The sequence below is a fragment of the Siphateles boraxobius genome, unplaced genomic scaffold, assembly GCF_051911475.1.
Source record: "Siphateles boraxobius isolate OS27281-9 unplaced genomic scaffold, OSU_SipBor_1 2, whole genome shotgun sequence".
Classification (NCBI taxonomy): Eukaryota; Metazoa; Chordata; class Actinopteri; order Cypriniformes; family Leuciscidae; genus Siphateles; species Siphateles boraxobius.
The window spans coordinates 11202481-11228893 of record NW_027508810.1 but is presented as its reverse complement, the minus strand read 5'-3'; the positions used below and the strand labels follow the sequence as shown (position 1 = coordinate 11228893).

The window sequence follows — 26413 nt, the reverse complement described above, 5'->3', positions numbered from 1 at the left end:
TAATTCCTGCTTATTAATAGTTGGTAAGGTAGTTGTTAATAGGTATTGGGTAGGATTAAGAGATGTAGAATCTGGTCGTGCAGAATAAGGCATTAATGTGTGCTTTATAAATACTAATAAACAGCCAATATCCTAGTCATATGCATGCTAATAAGAAACTACTTAATAGTGAGAATTGGACCATAAACTAAAGTTTTACCAAATTCTGTCATTATTTACTCTCCATCATGTTATTTGAACATGAAATTCTGTGAAAGTGAATAGAGCTCACAAAAATAGCATAAAAGTAGTCCAGTGCGGCGATTTAAAGTGAATTTGAGTATGATTGAGGTGATGATTTTTAAGCTTGACGTATGAAATAAATACTTTTGAAAGGGAACAGTTTACTTTTTTGTATGTGTTTTTTTAATATCATATTTCATACATCAGGCTTGTATGCCTATATAGTATGATATATGAGTATATGGAGCTCATTCTCAAGGAGGGAAAAACACACCTCAGTTTTATTCAGAGACCCAAACTGAGCAAAAATATGTTTTGATAGCTTGTAATGTAAATCAATAAGATGTTTATAACAGTAAAGCAGACTACTTACATGAAATGCATATAAAAAAATAAGTTTTCAATCTATATCTCCCAATAATATTTAAATGCTTGGTTTTATGATCAAAGCTCTCTAGTTTTTAATTGGGGGGGGGGGGGGGGGGTATAATGTAATGCAAAATAATGATGATTGAGAGATAAACAAAACGTTCCTCAAAAGCCTGCTCGATCATATTTTATACTCACATTTTAACATGATTTTTTTCAAAAAATAATGTTGGATAATCAAGTTGCTCAAATCTAGTAAACGTTCATCTTGAAGTTGAGAATAACAATACAACTGTTTTGGTCTAATGCAACAATCCCGCCTCTACAACAATAGTTTTTTATGGCAAAGTTTTGATCATGTTGATAATTTAGAGGCCTTAGAAATTAGTGTATACAATATGATAAAGTAGGCTTTATAGGGTTAAATAATCTTTTAGTCAATTCTGGATTCCCATTCCCTATTCATTTCATTTTACTGGAGAATAGCCATCTGGACGTTCTTCATATTTCTCTTTTGTGTTCCACTGAAAGTAATTCATGTTTTGGAAAAACACTAGGGCGAGTAAATAATGGCAGATCAGTCATTTCTGGTTCTTATGTGGATGTGGATGTGTTTTTGACCTGAAATCGTTTCACAGCCACGGAGCCCTCGGATAAAGCACGCACTGCCAAGGGCGTGACCTTTAGAGCAAAGGTCATGGAGTTGAAAACAGCAACAACGGTGAAGGCCTGAGCGTTGTGACAGAAATGAAAACAGGTCTCTGTGAGTTCAAGTTCGTTGTTTAGGAGCCTCGGATAGAAAGCGAAAAGCAGAAATATGGCTTAACCTGTGCTGCCGTGAGATCATAACCCAGAGCCATGTGAAGAGTGAATGTGCACACGCTGGCTATCACCACCACGACTGGTGCTACACCCACCGTCAGGCTCTGAACACAGCCGGCCCACTCCAGTATCCTCCTCTCTTCTGATCGGACCTCTGGAGACACAAACAGAGGAGTCGTCAAGGAAGCAAGAGAACAGTTTTCTGTCAGGGTTTGAGATTGACAACTGTACTACTAACTATCAAATTGCCCTGGTCTTCATCTTCTTTTGTCAATCTATGGCCACACAATACCTTATTGTGTGATAGGAAAATGTATAAAAATGTATAATAATAATAATACAAAAAATATTAAGAATTATACACAATTAATACAAATAACCAGACTTATTTCGGTCCAAAACATTTCCATTTTGCATTTTTCTAATTCGTTTTTTTATCAACAAAATAACAAATTGAGTGAAAAACCGGAAAACATTTAATTGATGAATTGTTTTTTTAACTGTATGCCAAATGCCTCAATGACATGACAGACGTCTAAAAAATGTACGCTTGATGTACGTAAAATGTAAAATGTACGTAAAAGTGCCCCAATTATGGATTTTTGAAAATCCATTGAAATTGTAAGAGTCGACTCTGAGTCAATGAAATGAATCGTTTTTGAAACAAGTCATAAGCCGTTTCGTTGTGACGTCAAGACGAAACATTAGCATATTGCCCGCCCACTTATTGCACGCGCAGACACCAGGGAAAACCTGAACCTCAAACACTGCAGCTGATTCCTGTGGATGCTGGACAGCATCATGTGGAGAAGACGCTGTGCTCTACAATGTGAAGGTAAAGCCCGTTTTTTTTTCACTGTCCAAGGATGAGCATGTGAAAAATCAGTGGTTAAAATCCATCTTTGCCACGATACCACAGCAGTATAATCCTAAACTTTTGCTGTTCCCTTTATTTCATTGATAACTGCTTCTCAAATCTCGGAGTTCAATGCAGGATTCGCAAACCACTTGCTCTTGAAAGATGGTGTTCAAAATACTTTTGAGTTTTATATTGTGTTTTATATTGCTCCTGCTAACTGGTTAACTCACATTATTACTGTCTTACTGAAATACTTCTGCTAATCAGCTGTGGGCCACTATTACCTAAAACTGTCTATTTATGCAGATTGTCTGTCGTTCTCACTACTTTGAGGAAAGATTAAGCAATGAGCAAGATTTGTTTTACCAACGTTTACATCAGTCATTCAAGCTAGAGCTCGGCTAATGTATGCTGTTATTGATACAGTTACCACATGTTCACCGCAATAAATTAGAAAAAATAAATAAGTACAAGTAAAATAATCGGTTTGTTGATGGACATGCACTTGTTAATGCGGATGGTGAGGAATTACAGTTGCAACATCTCATAATGTACCTCAAACTGAGTAGTGCATCACTGAGAAACATCCTGCTAAAGGTTCGGGTTGAATAACTAGTTCTTCCAATCTTTCATCATCGGACTCGCGCTCGGATTGATATGGTAAAATCGACGTCATTGTTCGTTACTGAGTTTAATTTATGGTGTAGGAAGCCTCAGGACTAGCAGAGCTGACGTTGTTATGGCAATGGTCGTTTTTGTTTTTCGACGTGCGTGCTGTACGCGGTTAACCAATCACAACAGACTGAGCTGTCTGGCCAATCAGAGCAGAGTAGCTTGCGGAAAGGAACAATTTAGAGAGATTGATTCATCTGACGAGTTGTTTGAGAATCGTTGAAAATGTTGTGATGTGCAAATGTATATTATGAGAAAATGAACGTTTTTTTTTTTACCTTTAATGCATGCAAACCTTTTGTAGGAGTCTCCAAAACAACATAGCATAATAGGAGCATGTAGCTGTGACTCCGGAAGAATAAAGCGTCTAATCACACAGAAAGTGTTTTTCCATTCCACTGCGTTGCTTTTCCGTTGTTTTTCAATGTAGACATGCTAGATGGCATCTTTAAAAGTGCAGTAAGCGATTTCTGAGAAACGCTGTTGAAAGTGGATAGGACCGAGCACCAAAACACACTTGTAGATAATCAGTCAATTCACTAATGATGAGGGAGGAGAGATTTGAAGAAAGACTTTTTGTTCCTCCTTGTCGTTCCTTCATAATGTTCACTTACAGTGTTCAACAATGATTCTCATAAATTGCTTACTGCACCTTTAACCGTAGCGTTCGAGTCTCTAGCATGACACCACATTTTAAAAACGCTGCATTCACTAAGTCACTTTAAGAAGTTAAACTTTTTAAAAATGCGTCTCTAGACCTTGCACTTTTTCAGTTCCTCTGACCTACATCTTGCGTTTTTAACAGCAGAAACGCATTGAAGCGGCCTTAAGGGAGTTCGGTTATATAATACATTTGTTATTCTCTCTTGAATCTGAACGGTGTATGAACAGAACCATATTTAGTGAAACCTACTGTGTGAATGCAGCACTATTGTGTTTCCATCCTACAATGTAGTTTCTAATTTACAGGAGCCAAACGATGTCCAATCCGGCGGCAACACTGAGAAGTGTGACTGTAACGGAAGACAGATCGTAATCATAAATGGGATGGGAATGGTGAGGCATTGGATGGTGTCCAAGTGCCCCATTTCACCCTCCTTCTGCTGCACTAATATTTGTCTCCCGACTGCCTGGAAGCTGGCACATTCATTCAGTGCCGCTCTCTGGCTCATGGCCAAAGTGTTTTGCTGCTGGTCTAAACAACCAGAAGCACTGGATGCAATCTCTGAAAACATTGCTGGATCTCCATAATTTAGATATAGAAGATTTTAATCTACGAAGGTTGTGATATTTTATTCATAAGTGCATGCAAATAAAAGTGAAAAATTTAAGAGAGAAGGCCATGCATCCTTCATTTCTCAGCTACATAACAGGCAATATCTTATGTGAAAATGGATTACTGAATAAGTATGTCCCAGTTTAATGGTTTAAAAGATCCATTGCCTACATATACAGAGAGTTTTTGAACGTTTAGGACTGAACTTAAAATCTCTGAACGTCATTTTTTTCATACAAAATAAAAGGATAGTACAAGGACAGGTTTTAAACAAAACATTTTACAGAAAGAGGTTATAAATGAAAAATTGATAAATAAATATACTGTTCAAAATAAAGACAATTCATATTTGGTTTATGTTATGAATTACACAAGCGATTGCTTGATTTTTTTCCCCTATACTATGATTCAAACACGTTTAAAGGGTTACTTAAGTGTTTTTGTAGTCTCTTCTGCTCACCAAGACTGCATTTATTTGATCAAAAATACAGTAAAAACACAATTTTAAAGAACTGTTTTCTATTTTCATGTTTTAAAATGCAATTTTTCCTGTGATGTAAATCAAAATTTTCAGCATCAATACTCCAGTCTTCAGTGTCACATGATCTTCAGAAATCATAATTATATGCAGATTTTCTGCTCAAGAAACATTTCTTATAATAATAATCAATGTTTAAAACAGGTGTGCTGCTGAATGCTTTTGTGAAGATCATAACACTTTTTTTCCAGGATTCTTTGAAAAATAGAAAGTTCAAAAGAACAGCATTTATTTGAAACATTTTAAATGTCTTTACTGTCATTTTTGATCAATGCATCCTTGCTGACCCCAAACTTTTGAATGGTAGTATATATCCACGTCACCCAAATCGTTATTATCTAACATTCAACAAAGTCAAACCACTCCAAAGGCATTATGGAATAAAGAGCGCTGAACACTTTGTAAGTTAATCTTGAAGCTCAGGGACTCTCAGGACATTTCAGTGACTGAGGACCGAGGAAGGACAGAGCCAAGACAGTGGATTAGGAAACTGGAGAATGTTCCTTTGAATGCAGTGTAAAGACACAAAGATGATCCTTTGATTTCCATGGAGACTATGACATCCAAGGGCTCTGAGAAACAGGAAGTGAGCATATAATGACGGTGACTGAGTCAGTGCTACTGTCTGAGTGGGTGTAGTTGAGCGCTGTCTTACTTTGAATGTTGTGGGAAAACGCCGTCTCCCAGCAGTACATCTTAATGAACTTAATACAACCCAGGATCTCGTTCATCAGTCGGACGCGCTGGTCCGTAACCACCAAACACTTCTTACGGAAATACGCTGTCATGCGGGAGGCCAGCATCTGTGGGAAATAATTATTATGTGAAGAACAACCTGTACGGCCAGTCACAAGATTACCGTGTGTCCTGACTCAAAGGGAAATCCCCAGAGTAAAACTATTAATGTACTGCACAAAAATTACAGAATGTTCAGATTTTCTGCTCAAATACATTTTTGTGACTTTTTAATGTGGCTCAAATGACATCTAAACTGCTGCTGCATGCATGAAACCTTTTTCCCAGGCATGCTCATCATAACATCACCATATTTTATAATGTAATTGAATCTGACTTCATATTTTGTTATTACATAAGTTTAGAAGAGCTTTTGACCTCCAGTCTTAAAGTTTAAGGCAACTTTTAGCTTGTATGGATGTTTTATGCAGGGTTATAAAGAATCTATATATGATCCATGCAAACTCCACACAGAAAGGACTGCTCGAACCAGGGACCTTCATGTTGTGAGGTGACAATGCCACTGAGTACCCGTGCCGCCGGATTTGTTTTTAATATTTTAAATACATGCGCAATATGCGTAATGCCAGTTATTCAATTTATGCATTCATGAGTTCGATTCTGACTTGACTATAAATTTTATGGCAGTGTTTTTGGTACAACAAACAAGTTACCACTGGATGTTCATAGTGTATTTTATTGAGTATATTTATTCAACAAATTATGAAAGGTATATTGGGGCAGTACCATAAAGACATTTAAAATCTAATAAGAGGATCTGTATAGGCAGTGAAGAGATCTGAGTGTTGGAGTAATGTGATTTCTCATTTTAGAGCGAGTTAGCATTCGTGCAGCTGCATTCTGAACTCTTTGTAAAAATTTAATAGAGCTCTTCGGTAACCCAGCAAAAACGTGATAATATTGCAGTTTTAGTAACATTGCTAATATGCTTTTTTAAACTGAGGTCACTGCTGTCAAACATTAATCCTAATGTCTTGACCCAATTACTGGCTTTTAGATATGGATCAATAGATGTTCTCCATGTGTCATTAGTGATAAAAAGTGCCTCTGTCTTATCTTTGTGTAGAAAGTTCTGTGACATCCACAATTTTATGCAATTCTATGCAGTCCAGCAGGGTTGAAAAATTAGTGTGGGCATCTGGTGCAAGTGAAAGAGTTGCATGTCAACTGCACACTGGTGAAAAAGAAATTGTACTGATTGATTAATTACACCAGTTAAAAGAAGCATGTGTAGGTTAAATAATAGAGGACCCAAAATTGAGCCTTGAGGTGCACCACAAGATATGACGTAACGCCTGGAGGTGTAGGTACCCAGTGAAACGTAGTATTTCTTGCTGCTTAAGTAGGATCTGAACCAGTCTAAGACAGGACCTGATAGACTCGACCCAGTTCTTTAGTCAGGGGTGTAGAATTTCGTGATCAACGGTGTTAAAGGCAGCACTCAGATCTAAAAGAAATAGTCCCAAATAACCTGCACATCGTTTAAAACCTTAATCAAGGCTGTTTCTGTACTGTGGTTTGCCTGGAAGTTTATTGCCGTTTAGACACTATTTTTCAATTATCTTACCAATAAATGTAAGATTAGAGATCGATCTGTAGTTACAGTAACTACTGTAGGCTAGAACACAGTAAAGACAGCAGGGGCCTAACAATTGCAGTTTTTAAAATTTGCTGCAAAAAATCCTTGCTGTAGGGACTGATTAACAATATTCAGGATGTCTGGTAATCAGCAGTTCATAACTGTTTTAAGAAAATGAGTTGGTAATGGGTTGAGAGAGCAGCTAGAGCAGGGGTCTCCAACACGTCGTTCGCAAGCTACCTGTAGCTCGTGGCCTGATTGTTGGTAGCTCACCAAGGGGCCGTTCACATATCGCGTCTTTTGTGCGCTCAAGTTCGTTATTTCAAATGTAGGCGCGCGGCAAGCGCACTCATAATTGAAGCGACGCACTCATTTTTTCCAGCGAGATGAAAACTCAACTTTTTCAGAATGCCGCAAGCGCACCGCAGATCATTTGACAAGAACCAACCAATCAACTTCACCCTTTCCATAACAAAATTGAAAGCTCAGTCAACATGAAGGATGGGGGTGCACCCAAACACTATGGGTATTTTTCTCTTCTCCGTAAATAAATCTTGTAGCAGAGTAACAGAAAGCTTTTATCGGTGGCTAATCCATTAGCTACTTAAAGTTATTTGTCGTTGTGGAGAGCGCAGTGCATAGTAACGACGACAGACGCCACGGGAAAATCGGAACACATTTTACTATTAATGTTAAAAGATAAGCTAATGTGCATTGTAAATGTCAGTAATTTATCTTTGACTCATTTTTATAAAAATGATTTAAAGGCTGAAATATGTGAGGTTTATCTTTTTATAAAACCTTTTTGTCAACTTCATTTGAACTTGTACATGTTAGTATTACATGTTGCAAGACACTGCTTTAAAATCTGGCCATCATTTTTAATGCTATTATTTTAATGTTTATGTAAACAAAAAGTGCATATTATTGATGCTAATTTTATTTGCTGGTTTTCGACATAAAACTTGGTGAATTGATTTTATTGTGTAGTATTATAACTTTTTGAACAGGATTCTGAGATAACCGTGATCATTTTGGTCACAATAATCATGAAATGAAATTTTCATGCCATTTAATCTCTAGTTATGATGCACTATAAAATCAACTATAATTATGTGTTTTTACAGTATATTATGCAAAGTACAATTTTCTATAAAAAATTCAGTTCTTTTCTCTGACATTTAAGGGTGACATATAGGCCTACACAAACTCTTTTAGTTGTCAATATGAGAGTTATGAGACATTATTTAAGAGATTTAAGTATTGTTTTACATGAGTAGCTCTCGGCCACTTTCGTTTTTAAAAAGTAGCTCTCAAATGAAAAAAAGGTTGGAAACCCCTGAGCTAGAGGAATTCATAAATGATATCACCTGTTTAAATATATTGAGGCTGACAGCTGATTCAAGCATTTACATGCTTAATTTTTGTTTCCTGTTGAAATTTCCTTTGGATCGATTGAGGTGTTTACATGAAGTCTTTTCAGTCCAATTGAGCCATAAATCCAATTACTATGATTTTTGCTATCAAACTGTCCTCTTAGAAAACATGTGTCACATGTGAGGAAAAGGAACAAAACTGTGATTTTGGCCATATTCAGCTGCAGTGTGTGTTAACTTATCCTAAAGGCAGTACATACATTCAATTCATTACCAAAGGCATTAGATGTGCTTATCTTACCATGGTGGGATAGAAGATGACAAAAATGGCTGATCCCACGAGTGCAGTTGGTCCTAAGAAATAGGTGGTGTATGACAGTCCCAGAATTCCAACAAGAGGCCCTCCGGCCAGCAGACAGCCCACGGAGACCGCCTCATACAGACGCTGTCCATCACTGGAGCAAATGTTTACCAGCTGAAAGAGTAACAGTATGAGTCATTCAAAACTAAAACATGTCACGGGGCACCATGCTATATAGCACTCTCAGACCTCACAAACCCAATTCGGATTTAAAGGGCTAAAAGGACACACGATGAGCAATGAAAAGTGGGCTAAAACTACATAGAGGACCTGAACCCTCCCATTAAGCCTCTCAGATGTTATTTTTCATTTACATTGGAGTAAACAAGGCATAACCTGAGAAGCTGTTCTCTCAATGTTTTAATTCTTAGTGAAGAATCTTGTTTACAAAAGTGCTGTTCCTAATGAATAGTTTAGTATTTATTACGAGAGTATAAACACACAGTTCACCTCTCCCGTGCTGATGTCTTTAGTACTGCGTAGTCGGAGGATCTTCTGGAAGGCAAAAGTGAGCGCGGCTCCCCTGAGGCGTGCGGCCGTGCGGTAGTTGACAGCCCACACTAAAGCCAGAGACCAAGAGCGTGTCAGTTCCATGAGGAAAATCCCCCCGACCAAAGCCAGGCCGTACAGCAGCTTTACCTCTGAGCATTGAGAATACTCGAGCAGGGCTCGGACCAGCAGAGCCTGAGAATAACATGGCAAAACAAGGATGATGAGGGAGGTGACAGGTGTACAAAGACTTTTCAGAATTTTTTTAAATGTATTATTTGAACCAAATCTAAATGACATAAGAAGGGTTTCAGAGGTGAGCTTTGAGGTTTTATGGTATCAAAACATCCTCTGAATTCTGCTGGGGTCATGGGATCAAGTACCGCTTAAGGAAAATACAAGAAAACACAGAGGGTTTTTCTTTGACTGTCTCAAAATATTTTCATTCAAATTATAATTCGGATCTGGTCCTGGATCCTGATTGGGGATATACTTAATCACAAAAATAGAGTTAATAAAAATAATAATAATAGTAATAATAAATCAAATTGTGTTTAGGCCTCTGACCAAATACCATTTAAAAGTTTGGGGTCAGTTTAAAAAAATACTTCTATTCAGTAAGGACCCATTACATTCATCAAAAGTGAGATGAAAAATGTATCATGCTTTTCACAAAATATTAAGCAGCACAACTCTTTTTAACATTAATACTAATAAATGTTTTGTTGAGCAGCAAATCTTCATATTAGAATGATTTCTGAATGATCATGTGACACTGAAGACTGGAGTAATGATGCTGAAAATTCAGCTTTGTATCACAGGAATAAATTAAATTTTAAAATATATCCAAACAGTTATTTTAAATTGTAACAATATTTCACATTATTAACGGTTTTACTGTATTTTTGATCAAATAAATGTAGCCTTGGTGCACATAATAGACTTCTTATAAAAATCTTACAGAAACTAAAATAAGCCAAAATAATAATATTTGAGTATTGACTCAATATTTGGGCAGGACTGGTGAGGGAATGTTTCATTTCTGACATGAAAAGAGCATTAAAATGTACTGCAAATAAATTAGCATGCTGCAGAGACAATAGCTGGTCCATGCAACACTAAACAAATAAACACAAGGAAATAAGTGTGCTATTTTGTAACATGTAATCCCTGATAATGCTATTAAGTGAGTGCTGTCAGGGGCATGTGCGCCCTTGTGTGGGGAAATAAAATTAACAGCTGCGCTCCCAACAGTGTCGCAGTAAGAAACTCCTAGCTATACCAAAATAAATCCCCTCATAGTGAAACTAATAAGATCAAAAATGTGCGTTTTTTTTTTTTTTTTTTTTTTGAGAATTTTTAATCCTAACTCCAACTCACTCTTTGTTGAATAAAGATCTAAGCTCATTTGGCAAGAGAAATAAAGCATCAGGCAATAACTTGAATAATATGAATAACATGCCCCCTGGACCATGGAATATCCAGACACACGTCACAATCCTCTGGATTAATACTAGTTTGAAGTAAAGGTATGAAAAACCTTTTTTTTCATTATTAATTAAATTTTGAGTCAGCATGAGCTGCAAATATAATCTCTCATACCTGTATGTATCCCTTGAATATAAAACTGTTCATAACTGTGTGCAGGTAGGCTATGTTTTCTATGTGAAGCAGAAAGAACCGGACGTGCATCCACTGCCTCTCTACATTCGTTATTATACACAAGGCACAGTTCATCCATAAACAAACTTCCTGTCATTATTTTCTTACCCACATGTCATTACAAACTTGTATGACTTGCTTTGTTCCATGGGACACACACTAAAAGAATCTTTAAATACATATTTTTATATTCAACAATAATTTATAATGATCGCTGACTGTAACGCTCCAAACAGGAAGTGAGTCACACAAAGATATTAGAAAAGAAGACTTGGGATATATCACACAAGTCATAATGACTACTTATATTATGCTTTTTGTCCTTTTGGATCTTGTAGGCCTCTGGACACTATGAATTGAGGTCTGCACAAAGTCTGTCAAGATTCTTAAACATTGTCCATTTGTTTAGCATTTATGGTTGAACTGTCCCTGTAAAGGCCAGGACAGACCAAAACGATGGTCAAACATCAGGCAATGTCGGGCCGTTTTTGAGCGTCGGTCGGGCCGTCTGTGAAAGAGAGAACTCTGACTGGGTGTTCAGCTTAGTGAACGAGTCAGTGCACGAGAATAAAAGCAAAAATGATAAAAGCGAGCAAAGATGTCAAAACTGTACAGACAGAAGGCTATTATTAGTTTATGTCATCTTACCTGAGCATTCGAATGCACGGATATTTTCATAATAACATGGGCCGACTGGAGTAAAGAAAGTGATCAGCGTGATTGATATTCAAAATGGTAAGCAAGCATTGCTTTGTTTACGGTTTGTATTTCTGCAGTACTAGTTTTGGTTTCCATTTTTTAATGACGACAGTCGCATTTAGTCTTTTTGGTGTGTTCAAGCGCAGCTTTTTGGCCGGCACGCAGCCGACAACACAGTCAGCTTTTGTAACCACGTTGGCTTGGTGTGACACTTGGTTAGGGGCTGGATAGGGAAACAGGTCAAAGGTCAAATAAACTGTGAAGACTTAGTCATCAATTAACTTATTAGTCATAAATTTTCATCAACAGTTCATCTTAACTAAGGTACAATTTTTTTTTTTTAGATTGGCCAAATTTGATACTGAAAAGTAAGACTGAATGCCCCTTGACTAAATGCTAGTGGGTCATGCAAGAACGTAAGACACTGTTTTAACATAATGGCAATTTATGAAATCGGCCCCAGGTTATACGAGTTCTTAAGACACAGTTTTAGCATAAGGCAGTGTTTATGCAACTGGCCCCAGCGGGTCAGTTTTGTCAAAAGGAAAAAGAGGAAAACTAGAACTCACAGGTCCAACAAATCCAGCCACCATGGTGATGAGCAGGGAGAAGATGGCCACCAGCATACGGGTCTGACAGAACCTCCAGAAAACCCGGGACAGAGACGGCCCGTCCTTCCCCCGCCTCTTGAGCTCCTCGTGCCACAGCAACTCCAGTCTGAATGATGCATTAAATCATGCAAACACATTGTGTTTTAAACTACATAGCAAGTGAGTGGACTGTTTAATGAAACCTCTAAATGTTATTTTGTTATTTATGAATGTGATATTATTGTGTACAATTCATCCATGCATATATGTTTATAATAGTTTTTTTTTAATGTCTTGACTTAATCAGAATGTCATAACTGGATTTTGCGTTGAAAGCAACAGACTTCTCTCCGGTGACGTATGCAGGAGTTCTCCAATCATTTAGTCGCTTTACACCCACAATTAAAATCCAATCAAGTCACAATACAGAAGAAAAGATAAAGAAAACTTCTATTTTATCTAGACTTTAAAGGACAAGTTTGGTATTTTACACTTAAAGCCCTGTTTTAAGATAGTTTCTGATGAAATAGAACGGTTAAGATTGAAATTTGGACACATGCTGCTGTCCCGAGAATTTTAGGTTTCTGTGGTATAATACTTTTATGTATTTTGTATCTCTTACTTAATCAAATGCATTTATCCTCGTATTTCATTTCATTCAGAATGATACAAGATCCCTCCATCTGATCCTTTTTTGAGTTGACTGAATATTATCCCTTATCTCATATCTAAATTACTAAATGTGCAGTATTTACATGTTAAACACTTTCTGTATTTTAACCTCAAGGGTTAAACAACACCATATATTTCTGGTCTTCGGTTAAACTGAGTAAAATAGCTAATTTTGGGCACACATTTAGAAGTTAAAACATCCAAACATTCATTATAAATCATATTGAAACACTCAAGCAAAGCCTCTAAAACGTTGAAATTCCCCTACAGAATAAACAATCAATCTGAACTGAAGGACCAAAGTTTGAGCTTTTTGTTCCCATGCCATAGACCTACAGCTGCCTTTCAAGGACTGATATAAAAATTCCACTCACAACTTTAATCTCTCTCAAGGATAAAACACTTGGTGAATTGTATCTTCTTCTTCTTCTTTTTTTTTTTTTTACATTTTCAACAACCTTGCAGGCCCCCGACCCCTTCTGTTTTGAAGATAACACTTTATGTTCCACACCCCAGAAAAATATCCACTGCACACCTCACACAAACCTGTACACATGCCATAAACACGTCCCAGCTATCTCTGACATGACTGCAGTAACGGGAGAAACAGACCCTGAGGTCAAACACTGAAAACTGACACCGGTTGTTACAGAGTTGCTGAGGCATAGCTGTCAAGCCATTTGGATGGCATATACATGTGCCAGTATTTAACATATGATCATTGATTGAAGGCGGCACAGCCTATGCTATCAAAGCCTGATCCAATTCATCCACCAAATTTGGATTAATCTCAGATCTGTGAAGCGAAAAGGCAATTACAGATTATAGGTACTTTTCCATGTTCCCATGTCCTCGAGAAACCCTTTGAGCCCCTCTGATTCTCGCCAATGAGCCAGCTTAGTCGAAAGGGACACGGAGCGCCGATCACACGTGTTAATGACATAACCGTTCTGCAGGAAAGGTGCAGACTAGAGGTCTGCACTCCCGCGGGTCCCGACGCAAAACAGTGCGGCGCGGGACAGATTTTTAAAGGTCATTGCGGGAGCGGGCGGGATGATGAGGTGCACTTGTGGGTGCGGGCGGGAGGGATGATACGCTGCACTCCCGCAAATTAAATATGAGTATAAAGTAAAATATATAAATGATTAAAGTAGCGTACATAATTTGTAGTTGTGAGGGAGATTCTGATTGGCAGCAATAAAAACGTTTTAAGCAGCCTAAACTTGTGAATGTTGTCGGGTAGGGCGGGGCCTAATCTTACGCACACTTGTTTAGAGACAATTCCTTTCCCGCTGCTCCGAGTTCGAATTCGAAAGCTAGTTCAAGTCCAAAATAGACAGCATGGACGAGGAACAGAGCGCCTCTAGTGCTTCAGATAAAGTACTGTTGTGAATATTATGCTGTTCGTAATATGGGACCAATAAATATGTTACCAAGTATTGGTAAGGAATTTTGTGTGCACGCATTTTTTTCCCCAAGACCTTTCGTCAGACAGAAAGTGCGGGCGGGAGCGGGACATTATATCACAGATGCGGGCGGGAGCGGTACTAAAAATGACAAATCTTTGCGGGAGCGGGCGGGAGCGGGACTGAACACTGCGGGAGCGGGCGGGAGCGGGTCTGAAAATTGTGTCCCGCGCAGACCTCTAGTGCAGACTAACCTTTTCTTTCTCTCTCTCCGATGTCTAATCCTTACTATGAATAACACCCACCTGCCATTACTCTCTGGGCTGTGTGAGTGTAGGAGGTGAGCATCCATCATTCCCCACCGTGACTTGAGGGATTCCCACACCCAACCTCTTGATATCAAGGCGTCACCTTTGTGAGACCTTGGCTCAGGAGGTGTTTTCTAATAGTTCTGTTTGTTCTAGTTTCAGCATTGGAAAACAAGCGCGAGAGATACCTAACTTGGGCTTGTTCTAGTTTCAGCATTGGAAAACAAGCGCGAGAGATACCTAACTTGGGCTTGGCTCCAGGGTATTTACATTCAGACAAACACAACCTGACAGTAAATGAACCTCGCTGAAACTTGAAAATGGATCAGAGAGTTTCCACCTTGCAGCACCTCACCTTTGACAGTTTGTTTCTGAGGCCTCGTGGCAAGACAGACCCCACACATCTTCCATTTTGAGACAGGATGCTTTGTGGGCGCTCCATGCCAGAGGGGAAAGCCATTGCAGGGTCATGAAGGAGAAAAATCCTGCATTGTCCACAGGGTGCTGATGTCTGGTGGTGAAAAAGAACAGTTTGGCTCATATCAGTCATCTAGGCGCTATGTGCTATGTCTGAGAACGGTGTGACCTTGAACGCGAGAGGAAGACTGAGAAAACTTTTACTCGATGTGGCCAAATAGAAGATGAATCACACGCTTGTGTTTGAACAGCAGTTTGCACGTCCCTCTCAGAACTCTTAGGGAGCAGTGAAAAAGTTCAGTGGCTCTTTATCAGTCAGCATGTAAAAAATTGAGCCGTCTGTGAGAAAAGGATAAGAGCGTTCTTATCAAGACCTCATTGACTGTCACTTGAGTTCAAATGGCAACATAGCAAACATATTCCGGTTTCACAACTTACACAAAAGAATTACAGTGTGTAGTCTATGTTTATTTTGACTCCATAATAACAGGTAACAGTTTTCACACTTTCCACGTAGGTAGGTAGATGTAGTCTGTCACACTGAATTTAGCAGAAAACATGTTGAAAATACACTATAAACTTATTTGGTCCCACTTTATATTAGGTGTCTTTAACTTAAAATAATTTTGATGTACAATGTACTTACTGTGTTTATGTTGTATTGCAAAACACTTTTTCTGCTTTTGAAGTGGGGTACGGGTAAGGTTAGGGAAAGGTTTGGTGGTTTAGGTAGGTTTAAAAGGTTAGTTCACCTAAAAATGAAAATTCTGTCATTAAATACACACAGTCATGTCGTTCCAAACCTGCAAGAGTTGTGTTTATCTTCGGAGATCGAAGATATTTTTGATGAAATCTGAGAGCTTTCTGTCCCGCCATTGACAGCTACTTAACTTTGACGCTTCAAAAAGTTCATAAAGAGATCGTAAAAACAAATTACATTGAGCGGTTTAGTCCATATTTTCTGAAGAGATACGATCGCTTTATATGATGAACAGACTGTTTCAGGCTTTTACTCACATATAAACATTCATCAACTCATCAGTTGTGGTAAACAGAAGCTCAAGCATGTTTGTTTGACATGCGAGAACCAATGAGGTTCATTCTTGTGTTACGCATCACATTTGAGCTTCAGCAAGAACCAATGAGGTTCATTCCCGCGTGTTACGCATCACGCTTGAGCTTTGGCAAGAACCAATGAGGTTCATTCTTGTGTCACGCAGCACGTTTGAGCTTCAGCAAGAACCAATGAGGTTCATTCTCTTGTTATGCATCACGTTTGAGCTTCAGCAAGAACCAATGAGGTTCATTCTCACATGTGACGCAGCACATTTGAGCTTCAGCAAGAACCAATGAGGTTCATTCTCTTGTTATGCATCACGTTTGAGCTTCAGCAAGAACCAATGAGGTTCATTCTCGTTTTATGCATCACATTTGAGCTTCAGCAAGAACCAATGAGGTTCATTCTCGTTTTATGCATCACATTTGAGCTTCAGCAAGAACCAATGAGGTTCATTCTCACGTGTGACGCAGCACATTTGAACTTCAGGAAGAACCAATGAGGTTCATTCTCTTGTTATGCATCACATTTCACCTTCAGCAAGAACCAATGAGGTTCATTCTCGTGTTATGCATCACATTTGAGCTTCAGCAAGAACCAATGAGGTTCATTCTCACGTTACGCATCACGTTTGAGCTTTGGCAAGAACCAATGAGGTTCATTCTTGTGTTGCGCAGCACGTTAGAGCTTCAAGCAAGTTTACTTGAGCTTCTGTAGGTTAGCTGATCAATGTTTATGTGAATGAAAGTCTAAATTCAATCTGTTCATCATTTAAAGCGATCGAGTCCCTTCAGAAAATTAGAACTAAACCGCTTTACGATCTCTGTATGAACTTTTTGAAGAGTCAAAGTGTCAGTTTCACAGCTGTCAATGGAGGGACAGAAAGCTCTCAGATTTCATTAAAAAGATCTTCACTTGTGTTTTTGAAGATGGACTAATGTCATATGGGTTTGGAACAACATGAAGGTTAGTAATTAATGACATAATTTTACTTTTTGGGTTAACTAAGGGGTAGAGGAAGGGTCGACAGTGTAATGATAGATGTAATTGCAGAAATTAATTACATATGTAATTACATGCAGGTAGAATAGAAGTACATTGTAAAAACACATATGCACACAAAAATTGTAACAATCTGAAACGCAAGTATCAAACGCAAGTAAATTTGGCACACGCCAGGAGCGGTTCACAGCCGAAGAGACCGACGTTCTCGTCAGGGCCGTAAAAGACAGAAGTGACATTGTTCAGGGATGGGAGAAACCCGGCCAAATTAGCTTCGGTTAAACAGGCGTATAATAATTTGGGTAAATGTGTAAGCTAGATTTATGCCTATTTTCATGGACACCACAATGATTTCCCTCGTGTGATAATATTTTTCCCTGTAATTATGTATGGTTTGCAAAAATGGGAACTGCTGCGTCTTTGTAAATGAGAGAAGCAAAGTGTATGCGCGTTGTGCACACGCTACATTATGGCCAAGCATGCGTCCTTAAAATAGCATCTGAATAACGCGCCACTGACTTTAGACTAGGTTTTTCCTGGTCTATGGCGGAATTGTTTTCTGAAACTGCAAAATAGCACCAGGGAACATTTGCGCCGGAACACGCCTCCTCTTTTCACTGAAACGCCCCCGTTCATTCCACGCAAGTTCATTCCCTAATTTAACGACGTGCGTCTGTGGAGGGAAAAGTACGCTGTGCGTCGCGTGCAAAATAGGAATGATACATGCGTCAGTGGTGAACAAAGTCAATTGCGCTGGGTGCAAGATAGGGCCCTATAAGTGAATTGCATTAAATGGTTAATTTAAATGTTAGTACAGAGTAGTTAAAGACACTTCATATAAAGTGGGTCCACTTATTTTAACAAAACAATCTTTTACAATACAGGCTTTTTATGAAGCAACATGAAATACTGGAGTGAACTACTATATTTAAAAAAAATAATTCTGTCAGTTTTATGCAGGTTAACCATGTAGTGACATGCACAAACCTTTTCTATTCAATTAAAGTGACTGATTCAAATGATAAAAGCAGCTTATAGCTTCATTTTGGGGTTTGGGTTCAAAGTAGATGAACTATTTGGATGTAAATATGGTGGCCCTGTTCATGCAAGTTAGATTTCACAAAGATCAAATTCTCCTGTTGTAGTTTGCTCCGCTTACGCACTGCTTGTGTGTGTGTGACATCACAAGCAATTTTATTGTCCTCGAAGAAAAAGGTCATACATTTTTTTTCTGTTAGATCATTTGGCTGGACATTAAAAAAACACAGATTTTGTCCATAAACATAAAAATATCTATTCAAATATTGTCAAATGGGAAAATTGGGACTGTCCTCATGAAGTTAGATATACAAAATAAGTATCAAAATAAACAGTATCAGAAATAATAATGCAATATATTGGTACTATCTAATAATATAAAATAATTGGGATCTAATATTCTCACAAATGACAACTCATGAACTGACATGTTACTTTAAAAATGTTATATAAAAAAGCTATACAGTTTTATACAGCCAGTCTATAAAAAAACATTACTGTACACACTTAAAACATATTGAATGACTCCACATGTCACTTTTCATGTAAAGGCGGAAGCCCTTCCATGTTCATTTATCCATCACATCCTAGGGAGTGAAGCTTCCACATTTTAAATAAGTTATATGACTGTGTGTGTGTGTGGATGCAGCATATGGGAGTCTAACTGTTGAAAACAATGTGTCAAATGAGTAAATGAATACCTTGTCCTGAGTGTGGCATGCTGCACTCCAGCAAGAACTATTTTAAACAGCATCCAATTATTCATCTATAATTATTATACATGCAGTGTTTATGATCTCAAGTTAATTGAGGGACTGCATGGAATATTTAGACCAAGAAAAATATGATTTTTATTTTATTTAATCTTAATGTCTGAGCCCATTTGTTAACAGCCCACATATTTATTTTATATGGTTATAACAACAATAACCAGAAGAACTTACTTGTGTGTGATCCGGAAAGGCTTCAGTATCTGTAAGCTATGCCGATATCTGCCTCGTCTTTTTATTTCAGTTCCCAATTCCACATCATCATCATCAGGGTCTGGAAGAGTCTGAGCAGGGGACAGTGTCAAACCCTCCACCTGTCCTGCGGCCGCCAGGGCATCTGGGAACATACCTACCTCTAGCAAACACAAATAGAAAAAACAGCTAAATACTTTCAGACACTTGGGATAAGCTCCCATCCATGCTCATGACTAGCAGGAGAGGGGATGTCTAAATCTGTTGACTAATATCAGTTTGGTGACGCGTACCTTTCTCTAAAGGTATGGCCTTGCCTACAAATCTAAAGTGCTTATCTATTTAAAGACGCCTGTGAGAGGCCTCAAGGGCTCGTGTACATGAGACGGAGGATATTCGAGCTTGCCGCATGCGTGTTGACCCTGTCACTGATCCATCAGGGGCATAAGACACGATAAGGTAAATCCAGCAACACTGTGACTCTGTATCTGCTTGGTGTACGTCACCAGCGGCTGCCAGATAGTGAAAGATAACCACATAGTTTCATTATTTACACTCCATACAAGAAAGAGTCTGTGATAGATAACAAAAAATCACCAATGCGATAGTAGACTATGAATGTAAACAACGATAATAGGGACATTTTGAAATTTTAAAGGGATAGTTCACGCAGAAATGAGCAACCAAACCTGTAGTTTTATTTCAAAATTTTCAAGAATTGAACTTGCTATTATAATTAACGGAGACTGAGGCTTTCAAGCTTTATAAAGCACAGCAAAACCATAAAATTATAACATCAAGCCTACATGTTCTGTGCGCTATGTTCCAAGTATTCAGAAACCATATGATTGTTTTGTTGTGAGGAACAAATTGAAATTTAAGTCATTGTTCACTGAAAATCCACTCTAGCTCTCCTTTCATTAGAGCATTATGAGCTTTTAAGAGCATTTATGAGAGTATATGAGAGAACAAGCATTTCTTTGTACTTAAGTCGGTTTATTCAGTTAATCTATCATGTCTGTTGTCCTATTTTAAAATGTGTGAAACATGCTTTCCAAAGAAATGCGGTTTTATTTATGTATTTGTCATAATAACTATAAAAATAGGGATGCATGATATATTGGCCACCATATTGATATCGGCCGATATATTCATTTTTACTGTTATCATTATCAGCCAGATAAGAAAATTTGGCTGATATATTAAAGCCAATAAATAATGGATTACTTCCTTCAGCTGAGACACTTCAGATGTTCGACATGATGGTTTTGATTTGATTGAAATATGATTAGAATCACCACAAAAATGGAAAATACATGTTAAGTGCAAGATGTGCAGTGCAAGTCTGTTATATAGACTACATAAAATTATAATCAGAACATCATTATAATTGTGTGCTTGGGGCATGGCTTTTAATGGTGGGAGGTTTTATTTTTGTAATCAGGCTCTCAAAAATTAAATAAAAATTTGGATTTAGATTTATCACCATTTAAATATAAAGAAATATCGGTATTGGACAAAATGTGGTGTCAAGAATCGGTGCATCCTAACAAATGTACTATTAACACGATTTTAAGAGAGTTGACACTTTTAACACAAATCAAAAATAATTGTTATGTTCCACAGAAGACTCCATATTTCAATAGGCATACAAACAATCAGCTGAGTAGGACAAAAATATGTAAACAGTTTTGGGGCCTATATAAGGTGTATAGTTCATGTTTATATTCCCAATTTCAATCTATTATAAATATTTATCCATAATGCACACACACTTGGAACCGAAAACAGATTTGAAAAAAGAGCCAGTCCTCTGCTAACCTGATCCAGTGAGACTAAACTTGTAAGAACTTTAAGTGTCTGCTAAATGAACTGTAGTAATTAGAAATAAGGTTTAATAAGTAATAAAGTTTATGATCATCATTTCAATCATTGATCTGAGCATCACACACACCTGTTCCCTCTATTTCTGGCTGTTCCCGTTCTGGACAGCTAGAACTGTGTGTTCTCTGCCATCATTGGGACACTTTATGGATTACTATCTTTATGAACTACCTTTACCTCTAAAAAACATTGCACGTCATTAAATGATGAACCTGAGCATTGACCGTCCACTAGTTCAAATGTTTTCTAGATTAGAATCAACACAAAACTGTCTCTGCAAGTTTATAAAAACTTTTGGAGTGTGGAAAAAGGTCACTTACATCTCAAACAGAAAACACGTCGAGATTTTCACCCCCCTCTTTCCTTTCAGCTTCAGGATGTTCCCACAGGTTATAAATTATTTATTTAGTAAGTCAACGCTCTCTGGGTCCCTTGCTGCACATGACACATCTTCTTCTCGGAAAATAACACACACACCATGAACATTGATCCGGTGTAAAGGTTTCACCGCTTTAAAAAGGTTTTTTTTTAAGGTGTGGTGGAGAGAGAGAGAGAGAGAGAGAGAGAGAGAGAGAGAGAGAGAGAGAGAGAGAGAGCTCAAACCTGAGCGGCGTTTCGAAACGTGCCACTTGCCCAGCTGACGGAATTCCCTAAATGCATCCTACGTCACGCCTGAGCAGCCAATCGCGGATTTGCTTGGTCGTCGCTACGGTAACCAGACACGAAGGAGAAGGAAAGGGCACGTGGTGATCTTTTCAACAGTCAGATTACCAGACTATTTATGGCCTGTCCGGTCACTTGAAGAACATTGCTACATATGGAATAACAGCAGAACTCGGAGAATAAACACATTTTAATAGTAGCCTATGTCTCTGAATGAAAGTGACAGAGTCTACAGTATGGAAAGCCGTTTTGTCTTGTAATATTTCGCAGGATATGAATTTGTAATATCAACAATTCAGTTTTCACTAAATGCTAATTCTTAAAAGGAATTAGATTACTATTAGTACCAATTTTTGATATCATCAACAATGACTTCATCACTTATGATATCAATAATTAAATTTCAACTGGTAAAAACTATATCTTGATATATGTAATTGTATTTTTACTAATCACCATAGGCTACAATTCAAATTCAATTGTTGATATCAAGAATTGATTTCTTACTAGATATCAGAAATACAATTCTTACTAGTAAAAATCGTCATTTTTGATATTAGTAATTACATGGTTAGTGCAAATGCCTATTCTTGATGTCAAAAGTTGAATTGTATCTAGTCAAAATTTTAATTTCTGATATCGTGAATGTTATTTTTACTAGTAAGACAGCCATTTTAGATATGTGAAATTACTCTCCTAATTATTGATATCAGAAATACATTTTCAGATATCAGTAATAACTAATGTAACATTTTGAAATACCGATTTTAAGAAGTACCATTTCAACCAGTGATCTTTGAATTCTTGATATCAGGAATGTATATTTTTACTAGTAACCACGTAATTAATGATATCAAAAATTATGATTTTTACTGGTAAGAATTGTATTTCTGATATGTGAAATTGGAATTTTAGTAAGAAATCAATGTCAACAATTGAATTTAAATCGTAGCCTATGGTGACATTTAACTAGTGAAAAGAAATTTCATTATGAAGACGTTAAGACACAACTACATTTGAATGAATTCAAGGTTTCTGTCAAAGTAACAGCGGGAATCTTGCTCTTCATAAATAAATTTAAACAAACTTAATTCTTGATATCAAGAGTTACTAATTTCTTATATAAAATAATGCCATTTTTTCCAGTATGAATCTAAATTCCTGATTATAGTGAAATTTGAATTGTTGATATCAAGAATTCACATCCTGGGAATGAATAAAAGTCAAAACGGCTTGCCATACAGAGTCGACAGTGTGACGAAATGTTCCTCGTTCATGTGAATTTGTGTTCCTGAAAAGTTATGTAGTGATAAGACTTTGAGACTTTGTACAGACTTTCACTATTTCAACTTAAAATCAAACCCACACAGTATCTTTCCATCTCAATTAGATTACATTGTAAGGCTTTATTTTTCATCACTGAGTACATAATGAAGTAGTCAAATGACTTTTACTACGGGTCACTAATGCAAAGGTCATGACCTTGTAGAAAGAAAAGATCAATAAGTTATGACAACATATTTTTGCATTGCTTTAACTAATCAAAATATGTTTTTCAACTCGTTTTAAGTCAGTTTAATGTAATTTAAGTTGAAATGACTTAAACATGCAAGTTGATTGTACCAATTCTATGGGGAATCATAGAGTTTCTGCAGACCTGTGCTGTAGTGACCTCTGTTGGTATTTTACTATTTACATTAGAATTGCGTAAAGAAGTGCACTTTTCGACCCCAGTCCTGCATGGGGACCCACAGCACTGCACATAGTGTATTTCTCTCTTTTAACACGCTTGATTCAGATCAACTTGTTAGCAGAGAGCTCCATTAACTCAACGGGATGAATGTCCTGGTTCCAGAATGGAATTCATTTTTTCTCAGGGTGAATAGATGACTTTATTCGGGACAGTGCCTGAAAATCCTGGATGGTTGGCAAGTAACATAAGGGACACAATGACAATAAATTCAACAAAAAAATGACAGTTGCCCATATAAGTTGACAGTTGACAGTGCCACGATACTTATAACGATAACAATAAATAGATGGTGCTAAAAATCTTTCCAAAAGTAAAAGAATAGCAGAGTCAGACCACAACTATAATTATAACAGAAAAGAGAAATTATATTCCTGGACTCACTATTCCCCAAGTGTGTTTGGCTCCGATGTGGCGCTGCACAGACCAATCGATAATATCAAAGACCGTTTACACCTCGTGTTAAGATGCGTTTTGATCGGTCGGATCACAATAGACGAGGGAGACACATTCCCTGGTGTTTTAATCTACCTCTTTTGTCCACTTTCAACCACTTCTGTCCTGATTTCTACAAGGAGAGGGTCTATGGGCGGGTAAATGTTTGGGCTTTTTTCAGATCTTTTGATCTAATACTTGATCTAATGGGTAAAATAAGCTCACGGAATTTACACATGAACGCACCCGGAGATGACAGAAAAACATACGGAGAACATCAGCTTTTGTTTCTGCTGCCAAACGCTGTGAATGCTTGTTAGAAATCAGGAATAGTGAGAGAACATTGTGCTTGGTACATTTTTCGTCATCAAATCACACTCGGCTCTTCAGCCGACACAGTTTAAAGGGATAGTTCACCCAAAAATGAAAATTACCCCATGATTTACTCACCCTCAAGATATCCTAGGTGTATATGACTTTCTTCTTTCAGACAAATCGAATCGGAGTTAAATGTAAAAAAATATATATTTAAAACTTTTATCACCTAAAATAACTAGCTTCCGGCAGACAGCCGTACGCATCGATTTACGTGCGAAAGAGCGACCCTTGACCTTGACACACAACATAATGACGAGTGCTGAAGCGCAGAGGATAGAGGAAAAACAAAACACCAGTCACGAATTAGAAGTCTAAAAAGAGAATTTTTAAAGAGAAATGTCGGAGGAGCTTGAGTTTGTTTGAACCGCGAGAGGCGTCAAAGCTTACGCTACTCCAACATCATACATCGCCAAGTGTTACTCTTTTGGCGTAAGTTGACTTGCGTAGGCCGTCTGCCGGAAGCTAGTTATTTTAGTTGATAAAGTTATAAATATGGATATTTTTCTAACATGAACGCATCACATCGCTTCAGAAGGCCTTTATTAACCCGCCAGAGCCGTGTGGAGCACTTTTATCATTGATGGATGCTTTTTATGGAAAACATAAACAGCCATTCACTGCCATTATAAAGCTTGGAGGAGCCGGGATATTTTTTTATATAACTCTGTTTTCATTCGTCTGGAAGAAGAATGTCATATACAACTAGAATGACTTGAGGGTGAGTATATCATGGGGTAAATTTCATCTTTGGGTGAACTATCCCTTTAAATCCTGTCTGGCTCGCGCGCTTCTCATAATGTTTACGTGTCAGGGAAGTAGCTGGAGAGTTGCAGGTCTTTTGTGGCTGTTCGAGCGCATTCCACCACATGAACGTTTACCATACGAAAGCAATCCGGTTGAATGCGTTTTCGACTACCTCTGGAGGTGGTCAAAAGTGGACAAGGCCAAAGCGTTTTAGACCCCGTTTACGCCTGTATTTAGCGTCGTCCGGAAGTAGACAGCAGAATGTTCTGTGCTTTCGAATGGCAACTCATCCAACCAGTCATTCTCTAAACCGCTTGACTAGGGATACAGGGAATCTGGACATTAACAAATCAGTTTGAATTAAAAGTGTGGGAACCCGTAAAGGAAAAACAGTTACACTTTTACCTCCATACTTTGTCAAGGTACATGGAATATTATTTTATAATATAAACAACAGGCCTACATGTTTGTTTGTTTTTTCTGCATACGAGTACTGAAAAATGTCTTGATAAAAAAAGTCATTAAATGCTTCAAAAATATGATTTATGTTTTCTTTTGATTTTGTGGTGAAATATGATGTATTTGTCAGTTTGACCCTCCAACAGCATTGTCTTTATCACAGATGGAGAGCTATGAGCTTCTCTGCTTAAGATGAGTCATGTATTTGAGACCACTCACTCACCTTAATGTAGTTATGGAGCTTGTTTGCCTGCTGAGAGTCATACATTAACAGTCCTGAAATCACTTAGACGGTTTCACTTTCCTGGCCTGGGAAATCTGCAGAACGCCGGCAATCAATAAAGCGGATTCAAAGCTCCCTATCAATTTTTCACGAGGCTTCATGATACATGCCAGCAATAGCATACACTCTGCTGGACTACCTGGTAAGAGACATGGATGGATGAATATATAAATAGACAAATAACCCTAATGATGCCTGAGTGGAAGTTCATCAAATTTATTCAAAAATACCACAACTTCACGTATATATTGGAAGAATGTGTGAAATTTCCTTCATACAATGTATTAGGATCTCCAACAGCAGCACAGATTCATTTTGATGCCAATATTATAATGGTTCACCATCACCCTCTTTTCCATTTCCTCAGTCAGTGAGATCCAGCAAACGAGAGATGTGTGGATGGAAGTGGACCAGCTGATGCGCATCATCATGAGCGTCGTCCTGTTTGACCTCGGGATCATCCCAGAGAGAATAAAGGTCCGGCGTATAAGGTAGACTAAACCCTTTATCTGTCTATCCCAGCACATGCTGCCCAGGCCACAGCCACTATCAACAGAGAGCCTGAAAAATGCCTCGCAAGAAACAAAATCCAGTCTCAGCTCTGTCTCAAAATAGATTTCTCTTTCTTGTCTTTCACCCCTTGTTGTACACGGTACTGAAAATATTGTCTGGAAAATACAGACAG

General features: G+C 37.8%; 1 protein-coding gene across 3 annotated transcripts in view; it reads right to left on the bottom strand.

The window, feature by feature from the left end:
* The window catches only part of LOC143744400 (ATP-binding cassette sub-family C member 5), a 43468-nt gene extending 21818 nt beyond the window's left edge, over positions 1–21650 (bottom strand). The window contains exons 1-10 of one of the 3 annotated variants that reach the window (XM_077235870.1): positions 21337–21643; positions 19426–19644; positions 19115–19295; positions 15012–15167; positions 12250–12397; positions 9281–9514; positions 8771–8944; positions 5414–5561; positions 1419–1567; positions 1213–1320 (exon numbers count right to left, since the gene is read on the bottom strand). In XM_077235870.1, the coding sequence (XP_077091985.1) occupies positions 1213–1320; positions 1419–1567; positions 5414–5561; positions 8771–8944; positions 9281–9514; positions 12250–12397; positions 15012–15167; positions 19115–19287 (1290 nt within the window). In that variant the 5' untranslated portion in view covers positions 19288–19295; positions 19426–19644; positions 21337–21643. Of the gene's footprint in view, positions 1–1212; positions 1321–1418; positions 1568–5413; positions 5562–8770; positions 8945–9280; positions 9515–12249; positions 12398–14653; positions 14809–15011; positions 15168–19114; positions 19296–19425; positions 19645–21336 lie in introns of those variants that run through there. The other 2 variants (XM_077235869.1, XM_077235871.1) reach the window with 2 other exon arrangements.
* Between the last annotated feature and the right edge of the window lie 4763 nt (positions 21651–26413).